The sequence below is a fragment of the Pinus tabuliformis genome, chromosome J (assembly GCF_031772625.1).
Source record: "Pinus tabuliformis cultivar Carrire ecotype Pingquan chromosome J, CPIR1, whole genome shotgun sequence".
Lineage (NCBI taxonomy): Eukaryota > Viridiplantae > Streptophyta > Pinopsida > Pinales > Pinaceae > Pinus > Pinus tabuliformis.
Window position 1 is genome coordinate 1,136,519,533 of NC_142295.1, and position 15,295 is coordinate 1,136,534,827.

Here is a 15,295-nt window from a genome sequence, read left to right on the forward strand (position 1 = left end):
AATGAAGTTACATTTGGCATCAACATCAAAGTTGAACATTTCCCTTCTGCCCTATGTTGAATTTTCGACAAGATGCATAGTAGAAACTAATCTTGTGATGTGATAATTACTATCTAATGATCTTCAAACAATTTATCTCATGTGTTACAAATACAATTTATATAAAAATAGAATAGTAAATCACAATTATAGTTAATTAATGATTAGTTAATGAAGAGGCATGTCTTAATGGACATGACCATTCATGAAAGGGCACCTGCCTAGGTATATAAGCATGCCCTCATTGTAACATTCAATCATCCCTTGTACATTTCATATTATTAATAAAATATTATTTATAAATACCTTTGTGTATTTTACATTTAAAGTCAACAAGCTACAGTTTTGTTGCTTCAGTGGTATCAGAGCCATGCGAGCCTTTGGACGTTATCCGCTGCACAATATGCCATTAAGTTTATGTCTTGAAATCATTGAGCAGTTAAGTGAAATTCGAGAATCATTTCAGCAATTAAAAAAATCATGTGCAAAATATACAACATGTCTAAAGGAAGAATACATTGACATGAAAGGAACTAACATTAAAGAATGTTCTAATCGAGAAAATGATGTTGAACATGTTGAATTGGGATCTTCTCAGGGTGACATAAAAAGACTGAAAATCAAAGTGAGTATGACAACTGAAGATGAAGCAACTAAAGATGAGTCTGTTAGCGAAAAAATTGTTGAAGAAGATGATAAAGACGAGTCTACTAATTGGGAAACTATTGAGGATGATACAATTGTGAAGGCACTACCCAAACAAATACCCACAAATGCTGTTGAAGGACTCTTTATGTACTCTGAACATCCAGAACCCAACTATGAATGTATTAAGAACCATTTTACAGTGTGCAAGGATGTTTTTGGTGAAGGACAACATGGGATTGTTAATGTTAAGTTTAGGTATGTTCTATGCTTAGAGCAATTTATTTCAATTTTTACAATGAGCTCAATATATTTTCCAGATTAGCAATCACATCAGCATTAAAGTAAATTGCAGATAGAACATAAACAAATCGTAGAAGACAAGCCAAGACAAGAGGACACAAGATGTGGCGCTAGCCAGGGACAAACCCTAATGTGGGAAACCCTTGATCAATTCTTCTTATGTGTTCTTCAATAGTTTAGCAGAGAGAGAGAGACAGATAGTACATTTACAACATAAGTCAACACTTTGACTTATCTAGATAAGAGCATAGATCATCTCTAAGAAGATGATACATGAGATCAGTTGAAGACATGCTGCATCAACTGATTCTCCAAGGTGACTCCTTCACCTATCATCGTGCTGCATCTCGTCATCATGCTGCACCTCACCGTGCTGCACCCATCATCACAATGCTACATCTTATTATGCTTCATCAATCATGACAATACCCATCACTGTACTGGATCATGTACCTTCATGTGCCATTGCTGCACCTTGCTTACCATACTATTGCCCCAATTGCTATTGCACCACCATGTCTTGTTGCTGTCCCAATTGCTATCGCAGAACTATGTCTTGCTGCTGTCCCAATGCTTACTGCTGTCCATGTGCCTTTGCTGCCATGTCACAACTGTCCCATGTATCTATACAACACTATGTACCTTACTGTCCCATATATCTTGAGAAGACTATGTACCTTGCTGTCCCATATATCTTGAAAACACTATGTACCTTGCTGTCCCATGCATCTAACTATCAGTCCACAAACAACCCTCAATTCGCTGCATGCTACTGCTGATTTTTGCCTAGGGTTTTGTGCATGTACTTGATTGGTTAGGGCACACCAACAAGCCTAACGTATAAGGAGAATACCCTTGTTTGCCTCGCTGTCCTTAGAGATGACTGCGACCTAGTTAGGAGGTCCTTTCCCTTATTGCGTCCCTATAAGCAGAGATATACACCCCAATATCATGCATAAAACAATCATGAAACTCACCACTAGTCTGCGCCCTGATTTGCACAATAAGACTGCTCCGATGTGTCACCTCAAGCCATCCTTCTCGCCTCATGCAATGACTAAGAGCTGCAACTCTTCTCTAAAATCTGCACCCAAAACAGTCGACAAACTCGGACCTGCCTCAGCCTTCCTTGCTCCAAATTCACACTATATTTCAGACATTAGGATTGCATTAGGGCATCCAGTGTTAGGGTTGCTTTAGGTCTGCGTTAGGGCAGCCTTTAGGTTTGCGTTAGGGAAGCCTTCTATCTGCGTCTAGGGCAGCCTTCCATGTGTGTCTAGGGCAACCTTCCATCTGTGTCTAGGGCAGCCTTCCATGTGTGTCTAGGGCATCCTTCCATCTGTGTCTAGGGCAGCCTTCCATGTTTGTCTAGGGCAGCCTCTCTTCCTTCAACGTCTTGGGCTTCCACTCCTAGATTTCTCTTCCACTAAAACCCAAGACAAGTGGAGAGAAATCAAGATAGAAGTGTGTGTGAAATGACTCTCAAGTCATCTCCTTTTATACTAAAACGTTGAGCACATGTGGGGTTTATTTGGTTGTTGGCCGACCTTGACGAATTGTCTTATAACACAAATAAATTCATAACTCCATGAATACTTATCGGAAGCGGATGTGTTAGGATATTCCGACACATAGGAAATAGTTAAGTACAACTTGGTCTAGTATAGAGTTAGGTAAAGTGTGTTTCTTTACCTTGTACATTTTGTAACTTACAATCTGACGGTCACGATATGTAGTGATCCGATGGTTCATTCTCTCCTCGGTATTACCGACACTTGATCCGTGGCTTGACACCCGATTGGTCCATGATTTCTATTTAAAGCGCATGGAGGGTCATTTGTAGGGTAATCCGTCTATGAGAGAAGCATATGTAAATTTTCATTCTTTTATTAATAAATTGCCTGAAGTGGCCGCGTTGGCTCAGGCCGTGGACAGTTTCCCTCTTTGAGGGTTTTAACCACGTCAAAAATACTGGTGTATTGATCTGCGATCTGGTTGTGAGCGGTGTCCTTTGGTGTTCTGTCTGAGGAACTTACCCTGTAAATTCCTACAGGATGATCCTTAGATCAATCCTACACCTCTCGATGAGAGGGATCCAAGAAAAATTTCTGCTGCGATAAATAAGATGACCCACATGGAGTTTGGCCCTAGTTGCCATTTTTAACAGTTAAAAATTGTATCTGCAAGAAAACAGAACGAGACAACAACATTGCACATAGTTCATCAAATTCAGATTTAATAACTGGACTTAGCAACAATGTTGTCTTGGGCAAAGTGGTTTCCTGGTTGTGTAAAATAACATGGAGAAAACAACCAGTTTTGAGTATATTAAAACACCGGTGGAATAAAGCCATGAGTTTTTCAATTTATCATCAACGTCTTTCACAGAAGATTTACATGGGCATAGTTTTGGATGGCATCAACCCTTCTCAGTCCCACGTTGACATCAATGGACAAAAGATTTACACTGGCCACAACTTCAAAGTCATTTCTGGGCTAGCAGAGAAGCCTATGATTGTTGTTACTTACAAAGGAGAAGAGAAGCAATTTGCTGCAGAGGAAATTTCTTCGATGGTTCTGACTAAAATGAAAGAGATTGCTGAAGCGTATCTTGGAACCACCATCAATAATCCTGCATATTTCAATGACTCTCAGGGGCAGGCTACAAAGGATGTCAACATGATTTCTAGACTAAATGTGATGAGAATCATCAACAAACCAACTGCAACTGCAATTGCTTATGGTCTGGACAAGAAGGCTAGCTCTGTTGGTGAGAAAAATGTTTTGATTTTTGATTTAGGAGGGGGAACATTTGATGTTTCTCTATTAACTATTGAAGAGGGTATCTTTGAGGTCAAGGCCATGGCAGAGTCACAGGCAAGGTTGGCATTACTTCAGCATCAACTTTCACAATCTGGCTAATGATCTGCAACAAGAAGACACAACAATTCAAAATAAAGAGCAATATGATCATGGGGGAGACAAAGATGAAGAGAAGAAAGTCTGTAGGACTCTCTTCAAGGATTTGAAATTCTTCTTAGGCTGGGAGGTTCCAAGAGAGTCATTACTTTTTGTTATTCAAGCTTTTGGTGGAGTTGTTTCATGGGACAGTGATGGGCCCCCTTTCAAAGAGACGAATGAAGACATTACCCACTAGATAGTGGATCGGCCAACCTAGGGCCATAAATTATTATCTAGGGACTATGTTCAACCTCAATGGGTTTATGACTGTGTGAGCTCTCGTCTTATCTTGCCTATTGATGATTACATGGTTGGAAGTGTTCCTCCACCTCATCTGTCACCTTTTTTTGACGGGGAAGAAGAAGGCTACATGCCAAAGTATGCTAAGACTATTAAGCGCTTGCAAGCGGCAACAAAGAAACAACTCTTACCTATGGCAAGGATCGAGGATCAGGATATCAATGATTCCCAAAACATACTGCCAAATGCTATTGCATATCGAAATGAAGCCAATGCAGCAACAAAAAGGGGTGTAGAGTAAATGGCCATTGAAAGGTCATATCAAGAAGAGCTGGCAAAGGAACTTGAAGGCATTCCATATTTTGCATCGTTGTCAAGCAAGGTAATACAAGAATCACTGGAAGCTTCTCAAGATGAAGAGAAGTATCCAAGCACAGGTTTTGGACTGGACAATGATGTAGATGACTTGAAGTTGTCATAGGTTATGATGTCCTGGAAAAGCAGAAAATTGTATGAAGCCATGCAGATTGGCAAATCGAAAAAGAGAGCAAATGTTGAACTCCTCGAAGAAAGGAAAAGAAAAGCAACCAAGGCTCTAACCCTTCTTCAACTCAAATTACTAGAGTTTCAGTGACTCTGCATCTTGAAGGGGATTTTTCCACGAGAGCCAAAGAAAAAACTTGAAGGAAATAAGTAAACCTACTATCATCTCAAAGATATTTCGTTTCTTTCCCACGACCCTTTACTCGATAAAATCAGGCAAATTGAGGCTTTTAACAAGAAGATAAAGAAATATTTGGCAAAGAACACAAATTTGGCCTCTCATTTGGATAATAATAGGCCTTCATATACTCTTGACCATATTGTGAGGTAGAGGCATCCGACCGTTATTGAAGCTCTTCGTGACCTGGATGATGCTCCCACAATGATGCATCTTTTTGCAGCTTTGCCCGCAGACAAGACACATGACATTCCTGCTGAGCGTGTCCACAGCTGTCGAAGATTAAGTCTGAAGTGGTAGGCCTACATTTCCAGAACACATTCTTTGCGTAAGATTTTTGCGTTTGTTAAGGGCATCTACTACCAGGCATAAATCGAGGGTCAAAACATTACATGGCTCACACCACATGTTTTGCAACAAGTTCTCCCCGGGGATGTTGATTTTCGTGTTATGCTGACATTTGTAGAATTTTGTGAGACTCATATGTCTGATTACGTGGATGCACTGGTTTGATGGATTGCCCATGATATTAGTTTACCACGAGATTCAAAAATCCTGTGGAAAACTTTAAATCTTCTTCGTCTCAATTGCCAATATAGCCACGCCAACAAAATACTGTTTTGTTTTGTAAATGGCTTCGTGACATTGATTCAACCTCTCAGCTACCATTTCTATTTGGATGAATTTCGAGACTCAAGTACTGTTAACCCTAGGGATGACAGGCATATTGTGAACATTTGTCCCTCAGTCGAAAGTACAGAAGGAAATATTAGTATTCGATTCATGCATGGCTCGTTTAAAAAAAATGTTGACAATGATTTTCGATTGGAGTCAACTATCTATAAATTCTTCCATATGGAATAGTCTAACCACACTAAACACATTTGTCATGGCCATATCATATGCTTGAACGCAACTGTCACTAGGGACACAACCTTACGAATCTTTATGGTGACTATTAGTTCAAATTTAAATTAGTCGATCCTCAACATTTCCTTGCAAAAATATTTCGACTGGCTTTGGGAACGATGTCGGCATAAATTATAGAATATATTTAGCAATTTTTCAAACGCAATTTTGGAAGGCCGGAAATTTCAAAATATTCCTAGAAGCGGTCAAGCATGTTCTGGAGCGAAACCATGGTCACATGTGTCTTAATATATACTAGTCATAAATATAAGGAAGAATTTTAATAATAAAGTTTCTTTATAAAAGTTATTAAAGTTACTTTATAAACTTATGAAGTTACTTTATAATAATTTTATAAAGTTACTTTGTTAAAAGTTAATTAATTAATTTATACATAATAAATAAAATAAAATTAAAAATAATAGTAAGATATATATATAGATATATATATATATATATATAGATATATATATATATATATATATATATATATATATATATATATCCAAGGGGAAATGGATAAAATCTAATTCCAAGCAATACTGTCGATGACTACACATGCGGAGAAAAGACGTGGGCAAGGAAGAAATTATTAGTGAATAAGCTTTGAGGACAAAGCTTTTTGAAGAGAGAGGCAATGTTACAAATATCCTTGACACAGTTCTGTTTTGAGATTCTTTAAATATTATGATTGGAAAGCCCTTTGACGATAGGTAAAGGAAAATGGAGCCTTTAAGTGTTGGACCATATCCTTGACATCCAGTTAGAGGGTGAAAGCATTTTGCATGATTCCATTAAACCTACAAATGAAGTTACATTTGGCATCAACAGCAAAGGTGAACATTTCCCTTCTGCCCTATGTTGAATTTTTCACAAGATGCATAGTAGAAACTAATCTTCTGATGTGATAATTACTACCTAATGATCTTCAAACAATTTATCTCATGCCATTGATATCATTGAGCAATTATACACAAAAAATCTCAACAGTAAATGCAGCAGAAATAATAAAGATCATAAAGAGACAACCATGCACAATATAGACAGTATTTTTACCCTAGGAAACCCTAACTTGATAGAAAACCCAGTAACTTTTCTTCGGAGAAATTATTCTCCAACAAGGTTTACAAATCACTAATTTGTCTAGAAATCTGTGCCAATAAACAAGTCTAAATACCAGACAATTCTGGTCAAACTCCAGCAAGTCAAGGCTGGTCAAACTGTCCAAAATAGTCTGAAGTCAACGCTGGTCAAACTTCCCAAAATCTGTGGTCAAATCATCCAGGTCAAACTTGGACCTGTTGTCAGATCTGCGGTCAAATTCAGCCCTGCAGCTCCTGTGATAAACTGTGGTTGACTGTGGTCAAATTTGCCCTCCTGCAGCTTGGTCAACTGCGATCAAACTTGACCTCCTGCAGCTCAGTCAACTGTGGTCAAACTCGGCCCAAAATAGACTTCCTGCAGCTCGGTCAAATGTGGTCAAACTGCCCTCCTGCAACTCGTTCAAACTCCAGTCAACTCGACCTCTTTCTGTCACACGTGCAGATGCTCCAGGAGAAAGATGTGATGAATGAATTGAGCAAAATGAAGTGTCACATCATGTATATATACTGATCGAATGGGTGTGAATTTGCTCAAGGGACACACCTTTTGATGTTGGGGTCAACTTGTCCTTTGAGCCTACATGATGCTCCAAAATAAATACATTTTTTTATTTTTTATTTTATTTTATTTTTAATTTCTCTTAGGTCGACTTGGAGATTTCCTTTAGCAAGGTGGAAACACCTACCAATGCTACACAAAAAATCAACACCCTAGGTCTCAACCTTGAAGGCTTGACTACATGTTTACAACTTTTGCTTTTGTGGGTTTCTTGAAATATGTCAGTCTTATATTTAAGATCTTATCTAGTTTAATCCTTATAGATCTTATAGAAGCGCCAAAGCACAGTGATTATGTTAAAGGAATTCACGGAAAGTTATTGGCCCAACTTTTTGCCCTTGAAAGATATAATATTTACGGCATAATTCTTTTCTTATATGTACATATAACCCACTCTGCTCTGTAAGAGAGGCAGTTATATTTTGTCTTCTTTATGGAAATGAGTTATCATTTATGATCTATGTAGTATCAATCTTCCTTTTTGTTAGCATTTGTCAGTTTTGTCCACAAGGTCTGGTTTACTCAACAGTGTACAATGTCCACAGATGTAGTCATCTCATATATTTGTATTTTTAACTATTCTTTTCACAGGTATAAAGGAATTTATGAGTTCCTTAAATTGAAAGGAAAGAATGTTGAGTCACATGTTGGACTTGACGTTCTTATTGATGGTACAGTTCCAGCAGGTCCGTTTCACTGTCCTTGTCCCTATATTTTTCACAAACACGTCACATAATTTAGGACGTGAATAACACTTTTGGAAATCATTATCCTTTTTAGTAACCCCCCATGGACCTGAGCCCCACAGTCTGCCACAGTGTTTGTTCTATATACATTTTTGTTTGAGAATTTTGAAAATGTCAATCATATATTTTCTCTGAATGCAGGGTCTGGTTTATCAAGTTCAGCAGCATTAGTCTGTTCCTCTGCTATTGGTATCATGGCAGTGCTCAATGTAAACTTGCCAAAGGTTGGTCTGCATTATTCTTCGTTTTTTTTCATATGAAGAAATTTATTGGGGGTAACATCAATGTATCATATTTTGGATGCTACAGTCGTGTATAAGTTGTAACTTCCCAAATCACAGATCAAATAGGTTGCTGAGTTATATAGGTTGGTGTTTGGTCACTGTGAAGAAATTTTTTATGATGTGTTTTGTTTTTTCTTCTTGAAATTTCAGGTTGCATCATGTTCCTAACCATCTCTTACATTTCAGCTCAAAGGAAACATTATGAAGGCATTGGTTTAGGTTGTCATATTGGAAAATTATTGCTAGGTAACATTTGGCAAAAGACGTTACCTATATCATTGAAGCCCATGTCATAGCAAGAGTCTAATATTATCACCATTTTATCATTACCATATGCTAAAACAGAAGCAGAGTTGCAGTTGCAAAAAGAAAAAAGTTGTATTGGAAGCAGGAAGAAGTTTAAATTGACCTATTTTAAGTGACACTTGTTGAGAAATCAAGTGCTATAAGATATTAGATAATGATTGATTTCTCTTAACTTGATAATTACTTGTGAATGTTTGTTGCCTTCATATTACTTATATTATCGTCTTCATCAAGTAATTATACAAATGTGCAAAACATAAAGATCACAGAGAGAGAAAACACCAAAAATTAAGTTCCAAGCCAAGGAAAAACCCCACAAGGGAGAAAACCTAACAATCCTTCTTATAGAATCAGATCAAAATGAGATATCCAAGACCCAAGACCATGTTGAAAAATGTGTAACTAGGTTCGGTCTTCATAACTATGAAATGTACTTTTGATTCTTGTATTTTGTAAAATAAAAGAAAACTTGTTATTATTATTTTTGGATCACGGGTTTCATGCTCAAGGTCTTTTATTTTAGAGGTCAAGCACGCATTGAGTGCTTCTAGGGTTTGTCCTAGATCAAGAATGTTGAGAAATCTAGGGCAGCTATATTAAGTGATTTCTCTTACTTTGATAACTGCTTGTGATGTATTTTTACTTAACGTGTTTAGCTTCTTCTTACACTTGATTATTATTAGTGTTCTTTATCATCAAACAACTACCAAACAATAAAATCAAAGAGACAATAGGACACAAGATGTAGGCGATCAGTCAGGGCCAAAACCTCTCCAACTGAGAGGGAAACCCACAAGAATTCTTCTCTTCTTATAGAACTTCAATTAACAAATTCCAAGACTTATGACCCTTGACCAAGACCCTACAAAACCAATACAAAACTTGATTCCAACAACCTCTACAATTTCGACTTGCCCAATAGATTCTTCTGGAACTTCGACTTGCCCAACACATTCCTCTGCAACTTCAATATGCCTAGCAAACTCTTCTGCAACTTTGACTTGTCCAACAAATTCTTCTGCAACTTCGACCCGCCCAGCAAATTCTTCTACCCATCAAATGTAGAAACCCTAACATGAGAGAGAGAGAGTCCCAAAACTTTGATCTAGTTCTTCTCCTTCCTTTTCGTCCTTTTCTAGCTTCTATCTTGAGAAGATCAAACTTGCTTGAGTGAGTCACAATGAGGTTGAGTTCCTTCTTATTTATAGGCTTGTGAGGGGTACGAATTGCTCTCTTTAGGCCGACTTGATCTTTGTGCCATGATGAGGTCTTGGAGGGCCTTTTGATTCTATTTTGACTCAAATAAATTTTCTTTACAACATGTAACATGCCCAAATGGGTCTTCAATACATGACAATGAATCAATTGAATTTATGACAAACCTAGAAGCACTCAATGGGTGCTTGACCTAAAAATAAATTTCCCTTGAGCATGAAACCCATGCCTTGTGAATAATAATAAATTTATTTTTCTCTTTTCATTAAATACATAAAATTACGATTACGTATGCCATTATGAATACCGAACTTAGTTACATATTTCAACACTGCCTCTTAATGAGGGAGGTATTCGTAATCCATACAAGGTACATGGACATTCTCAATATGAAGAATTCTCATAAGAAGAGTCGGATTGGTAACCGATCTGTATAGCATCATATCATCCAACATTGTCACATAGCAAGGCCTTGACTAATAGCTCCATCTCTCCACAAGATTAGAGCACAATGCTGGCGATACTAATGATTTATAGACACCCTCATCATTGTCTCTCTTAGAACATACCCCACTTGGGTTCTTTCAGAGTATGTTTCACCATGACTATTCTGATCTTGGATTCCTAGTCCTCAAAGAATATCAGTCCTCTACGACTACTCTTATCTTGAATGCCCTACGACATCCTCAAAGAGTATCAGATGCCAAATGCTTACTCATTCCTCCATTCTTTCTTGCCAAGTGAAGACAAGAATGATGTGTCTATCTCTCCCTCTCAACTAGGGAGGACATACCCATTCCTATAAAGGAATGCCCCCAAGTTCCCTCTTATCTAGGGACTTTTCTAGGCTCCCAGGGACTTGCTTCCAAGTTCCTTCTTAGCCAAGGACTTGTTTCCAAGTTTCTACCAAGTTAGAAACTTGTTTCCAGGCTCCCTCTTAACTAGGGACTTGTTTCCAGCAGCAAATTTTATTCATTGGTGGAGATCATGGGACCTTTAGCTGCTTGTAGCGCTCCTCCATTCGATGTCATGAATTTTATCTTTAATATTATGGAGCCTTCATCTTGTAGGGCATCGACCATCCATCACTTTCCTCAAGTCAGTCATGTCATCCTTCCCCTTATCGGAAAGTGATTTTCTAGTCCACATCTAGCTTTCCTTCATACAACTACCTCTTCCACATCATGTTTCCTTTAGGATCTTCTATCCCACCACATGAGTGCTAGTTGTAGACAACATCCACAACTCTTTTTTTGGTAGCCTTGCATTAACCCATCCAAATGTTATTCAAAACTAAAAAAGAACATCAAATCAAAATTACCTTTTGTGATGGCCCTTCATCATGACATCTGTTTGCTTGCAATATTAACATCTTACACATATATTTGACACATCTCCAAGATATACAATGTCAAGGGTCTCCTTCTTTTCCAGACTTCATCAGGGTCTTCATATCTTTCCCATGGAGATATCATAGTCAAATCTTTTAGTCATTGGATTTTGATTGCCTTCTCCATAGTTTCATCTTTCATGATCTCTTCCTTTCTTTATTCACACATTGCTTCCCAGGAACTTCCAATTGTAGTTCCTTCATTTTTATCAACCACCTCATATTCCATATGAGGACTTATTATGTTGATTTCATCTAGTCAATATGTGAACCATGCCTTTATGCATCCTTCCAAAGGAGGAGATCCCTTTCTCTTGATCATGCTCATGAGGTGGAGCATTTATCCATGCTATCTGCAACTATATGACATGACTCAATTTATTAAACATATGCATACATACCTCTTTTCTCCTTTGGTCATCTAGACTTCCTTCAGTAGCTTCCGATCCTTGATTGAGAGTACTTCAGTCATCTTTGACATGATGCATTCTTTTGTCATCTTACCATCATTCTTTCAAATAATGAATCCCATCCAAAGTGGAATTCTTAGTGAGACATTTGCTTCTCCCAAGAGATGAACCTTCCAATGAAGATTCTAGTTGAGGATCCTGATTATCCTCATCTTGGAGATGCTCCTTCCCAATGATAAGTACTATCCATAAGTACTACTTATGCTTTTAATGAGGTTATCAAGAGCTACTTCCTTCTAATAGTGACTGCCATAAACTTCAACTATCTTTCAAGCTTCCCATGAGCTCTTGCTTTCAATCATATGCTATTATGATGCCATCCCCTAAAATGATGCATCCTATCATGCTTCTAATGCTTCCTACCATGATAGTTATATTTACAGAAACTGAAAAGAACTAGGTGGAGAAGACTTATCTCAATCATAGTAGAGATATTTTACTTCTTCCTTCTTGGATTTCTTCTTTTCAACTTCTTCCACTTCTTCAGTGATATGGGCTTTTTCCCTTCCTCTTTTGTTGTCGTCCTTCTTGAGCTTAGGACAATCTCTCTTATAGTGCCCATATCCATAGCATTTGCTGGACACCTAATCCTCTTAGGGTTGGTGTGGAAGCTAAATAGTCTAAGGAAGTCCAAGAGACCTTGGAATACGAAACCAAAGGTCATGTAAATGTACTATAAATGTATATCATTTGTAATAATAGATACACTCTCATGCTTATCTTTAATCTTCTGTTGCTGCCATATATGTGTTTAACATGGTATCAGAGCAGGTGTACTCCTGCCCTGCTCCAATTTGAGCCACTTGTGTTGTGGCCTCTCTGTGCATGTCAGTTCTGCATTCCTGCGGATAGAACTGCCATTATTGTGTGCATGCCTATTTCATACTGCACACTGTCCGACTAACCTCTCTCAGCTAGATTTGTGCTGGGTTCTCTATCCACTGCCTCAAATAGCAAAAACGCACCCGCTTGGACTCTGCACTTGATCGCTCTGCCAAAGGTATTTATTATTTAGTCGGAAATCCTTTTCTTATGTTCTGCTAATTGTCGCAGCTCTACCAGCCCCTGCAGAATCGTTCCTCCTTATTCGCTCTCATAGCACTACGTGTCTATTACTCTTCTATCCGCACATAGACAGTGTTGGAGAAAACCTCTAATGTTACAGCGAAGGTATAACTGCAAGGTTTCCTAAAAACCTAAGGATTTATGAAGGAAGTGTAAAGGTGCGAAGGAGTGAAGTAACAGAGCTAAAGATCGGGATCAAAACAATTGAAGACTGTAAGGCGAGAATAAATACACAGACAGAGAAGCCAAGAGGACTATTACACGGTGAGATGCAAAAGAACGTAGCAACGAAGCACAGTTGTTGGATCAGTCAGATCAACGAACGAGAGTGAGGGAGATAGACAACTAGGATTAAGTTGCCCAAAATAAAGTTAAGAAATGAAGAGATCATATTAAGCCATGTGTTAGCAGAACAGAGGAGTAGTATTCGTAAGCGGTAAGCAGTATCTCGCGCGCTTATAAAATGGTAAACGATATTCCTCAATTTCATGCGATTAACCTTAGCGGGCGACACGTAGCACGAGAAAACCACTTTTCTTGCGCGCTCTCGATCTGATATCGGTCGTGCAAGAATTCATGCGAGATTGCACGATAGCCGTTGGATCACGCGGGATTGATTGACGGTGGTGATCGGCCAAGCTAGATGGTGAGTGGGTGATGCGATAGCCATTGGATCAATCGGATCAGTGGACAGGGTTAATGGAAGATGAGCAACGAAGATCTTATCGCAGGAGATTAAGTTAAGAAATGGACGGATCACATCAAGGCACGTGTCGACAGAAGGGTGGAAAACGTGTAGAATAATGGAGCGGTCTTCGTAGGCAGTAAGCAGTGTCTCGCACGCCCTAGAAGTTGTGAATGGTATTCTACAATTTCACGCGATTAACCTGAGGGGTTGACACGTAGCACACGATGGAAAGAGAAAACCACTTTTCTCGCGCTCTCTCGACCTGATATCGGTCATGCAAGATTTCACGCGAGATTGCGCGACAACCGTTTAGTTGGATGGGTCACATCGACGGTGGAGATCGTCCGAGTTAGTTGGTGAGCGAATGACGCGATATCCGTTGGATCTGGAGAAGTGAGATCAACGATGCAGATTGAAGTGCTTGATAAAAGGAGAAGTCAACGAGGGACCGACAGTGATTGGTCAGAGAAGCGGGACCCTCAGGGGGAAAAGCCACTTACAGAACCAGATTTAAGTGTAGCTGATTGGTTACAAAGTTAACCAGTAGTCGAATTACAGACTACCACATCATTTTCCTCAACCTCCGACAGCTGATTGTAAACCTTCATTGCTTTCTAAGGTACTAGTTTGTGATTGATTATCAAAACTGTTTAGTGCAAATTCATTCCTCATACGATTTAAATAATGGGACAATGTTGTTAATGGTGCTGCGGGGAAACGAAATGAAACATGGTCTGGATCAACCTGAGTGTCATTTGTAGGTAAGCTTGCATGAGAATTGGTTATGATGTTATCACTCCCCTCAAGACGCAAGGATCTTTCCATGGCTGTCCGTAAGTTTAACTGTTGAAAGAACAAAACTCAAATGATGGTTCTCAGTGCAGCCAAGGATGTGCCTTCAGATAAATGTCGACAACTCTGTACAACCCATCATGCAAAGACCTGAATGAAGAGATGGCAGATTTGAGAGTTTGCATTGAATAGATGGCGAAGATTCTTGAACTCTGATATGATATGCTTCAACTCAAGCGATAGTTGGATAGGCAGCTCGTACTGAACGAAGTCACGGATCTCCTTCTCCAGCTGTTGAATTTCAGAAGCATATCTGACGTTCCGGAAAAGATTAAGAGGGCTGGTTTTCCCACACTTTTTCACCAATTCAACGCCTCTATCGAGGATGCTCAGAGATTTCTCATATATACGATTTTGCCCATTTTGGGGCTTTTGTGTATTCGTTGAACAAAGCTACCTAACTCTTTGAATAGTCCCTGCGAGCAGCATATATATACTACCACATAACTCATTGCAATTGAATCCATTCATCCTGTAAAGGAGGTGATATCCTCCAATGGAGGAAGGGAAGGGAAGCGTTATTAAGCAAAGAGAATAACTTCTAGTGTTTCTCCTTTAGTATACAGGTCTCCGAAGTATAGAGTGTTTCTCCTTCACTATACAGGTATCTAAAGTATATAGATATTTCTAGCCTTCTAGTTAGTTGTAATCTAGCTTTCTCCCCTGGAAAATATCTAGTTGGAGTCTAGCTTTCTTGCAAAAACATCTAGTTGTTCTGAGATTCAATATCTACTTTCCTTGCTCTAAATTTCAGAAACGTTAGGCACTTATGCTATTTATAGATGTTTTGCGGTTAGGG

The 15,295-nt window shown here is 38.7% G+C and overlaps 1 protein-coding gene across 1 annotated transcript in view; it reads left to right on the top strand.

The window, feature by feature from the left end:
- Nucleotides 1-15,295, top strand: part of GALK (Mevalonate/galactokinase family protein) — a 359,582-nt gene that overhangs the window by 49,671 nt on the left and 294,616 nt on the right. The window contains exons 4-5 of the mRNA XM_089379121.1: nucleotides 8,072-8,166; nucleotides 8,368-8,450. Coding sequence (XP_089235247.1) covers nucleotides 8,072-8,166; nucleotides 8,368-8,450 — 178 coding nt within the window. The remainder of the gene's footprint in view (nucleotides 1-8,071; nucleotides 8,167-8,367; nucleotides 8,451-15,295) is intronic.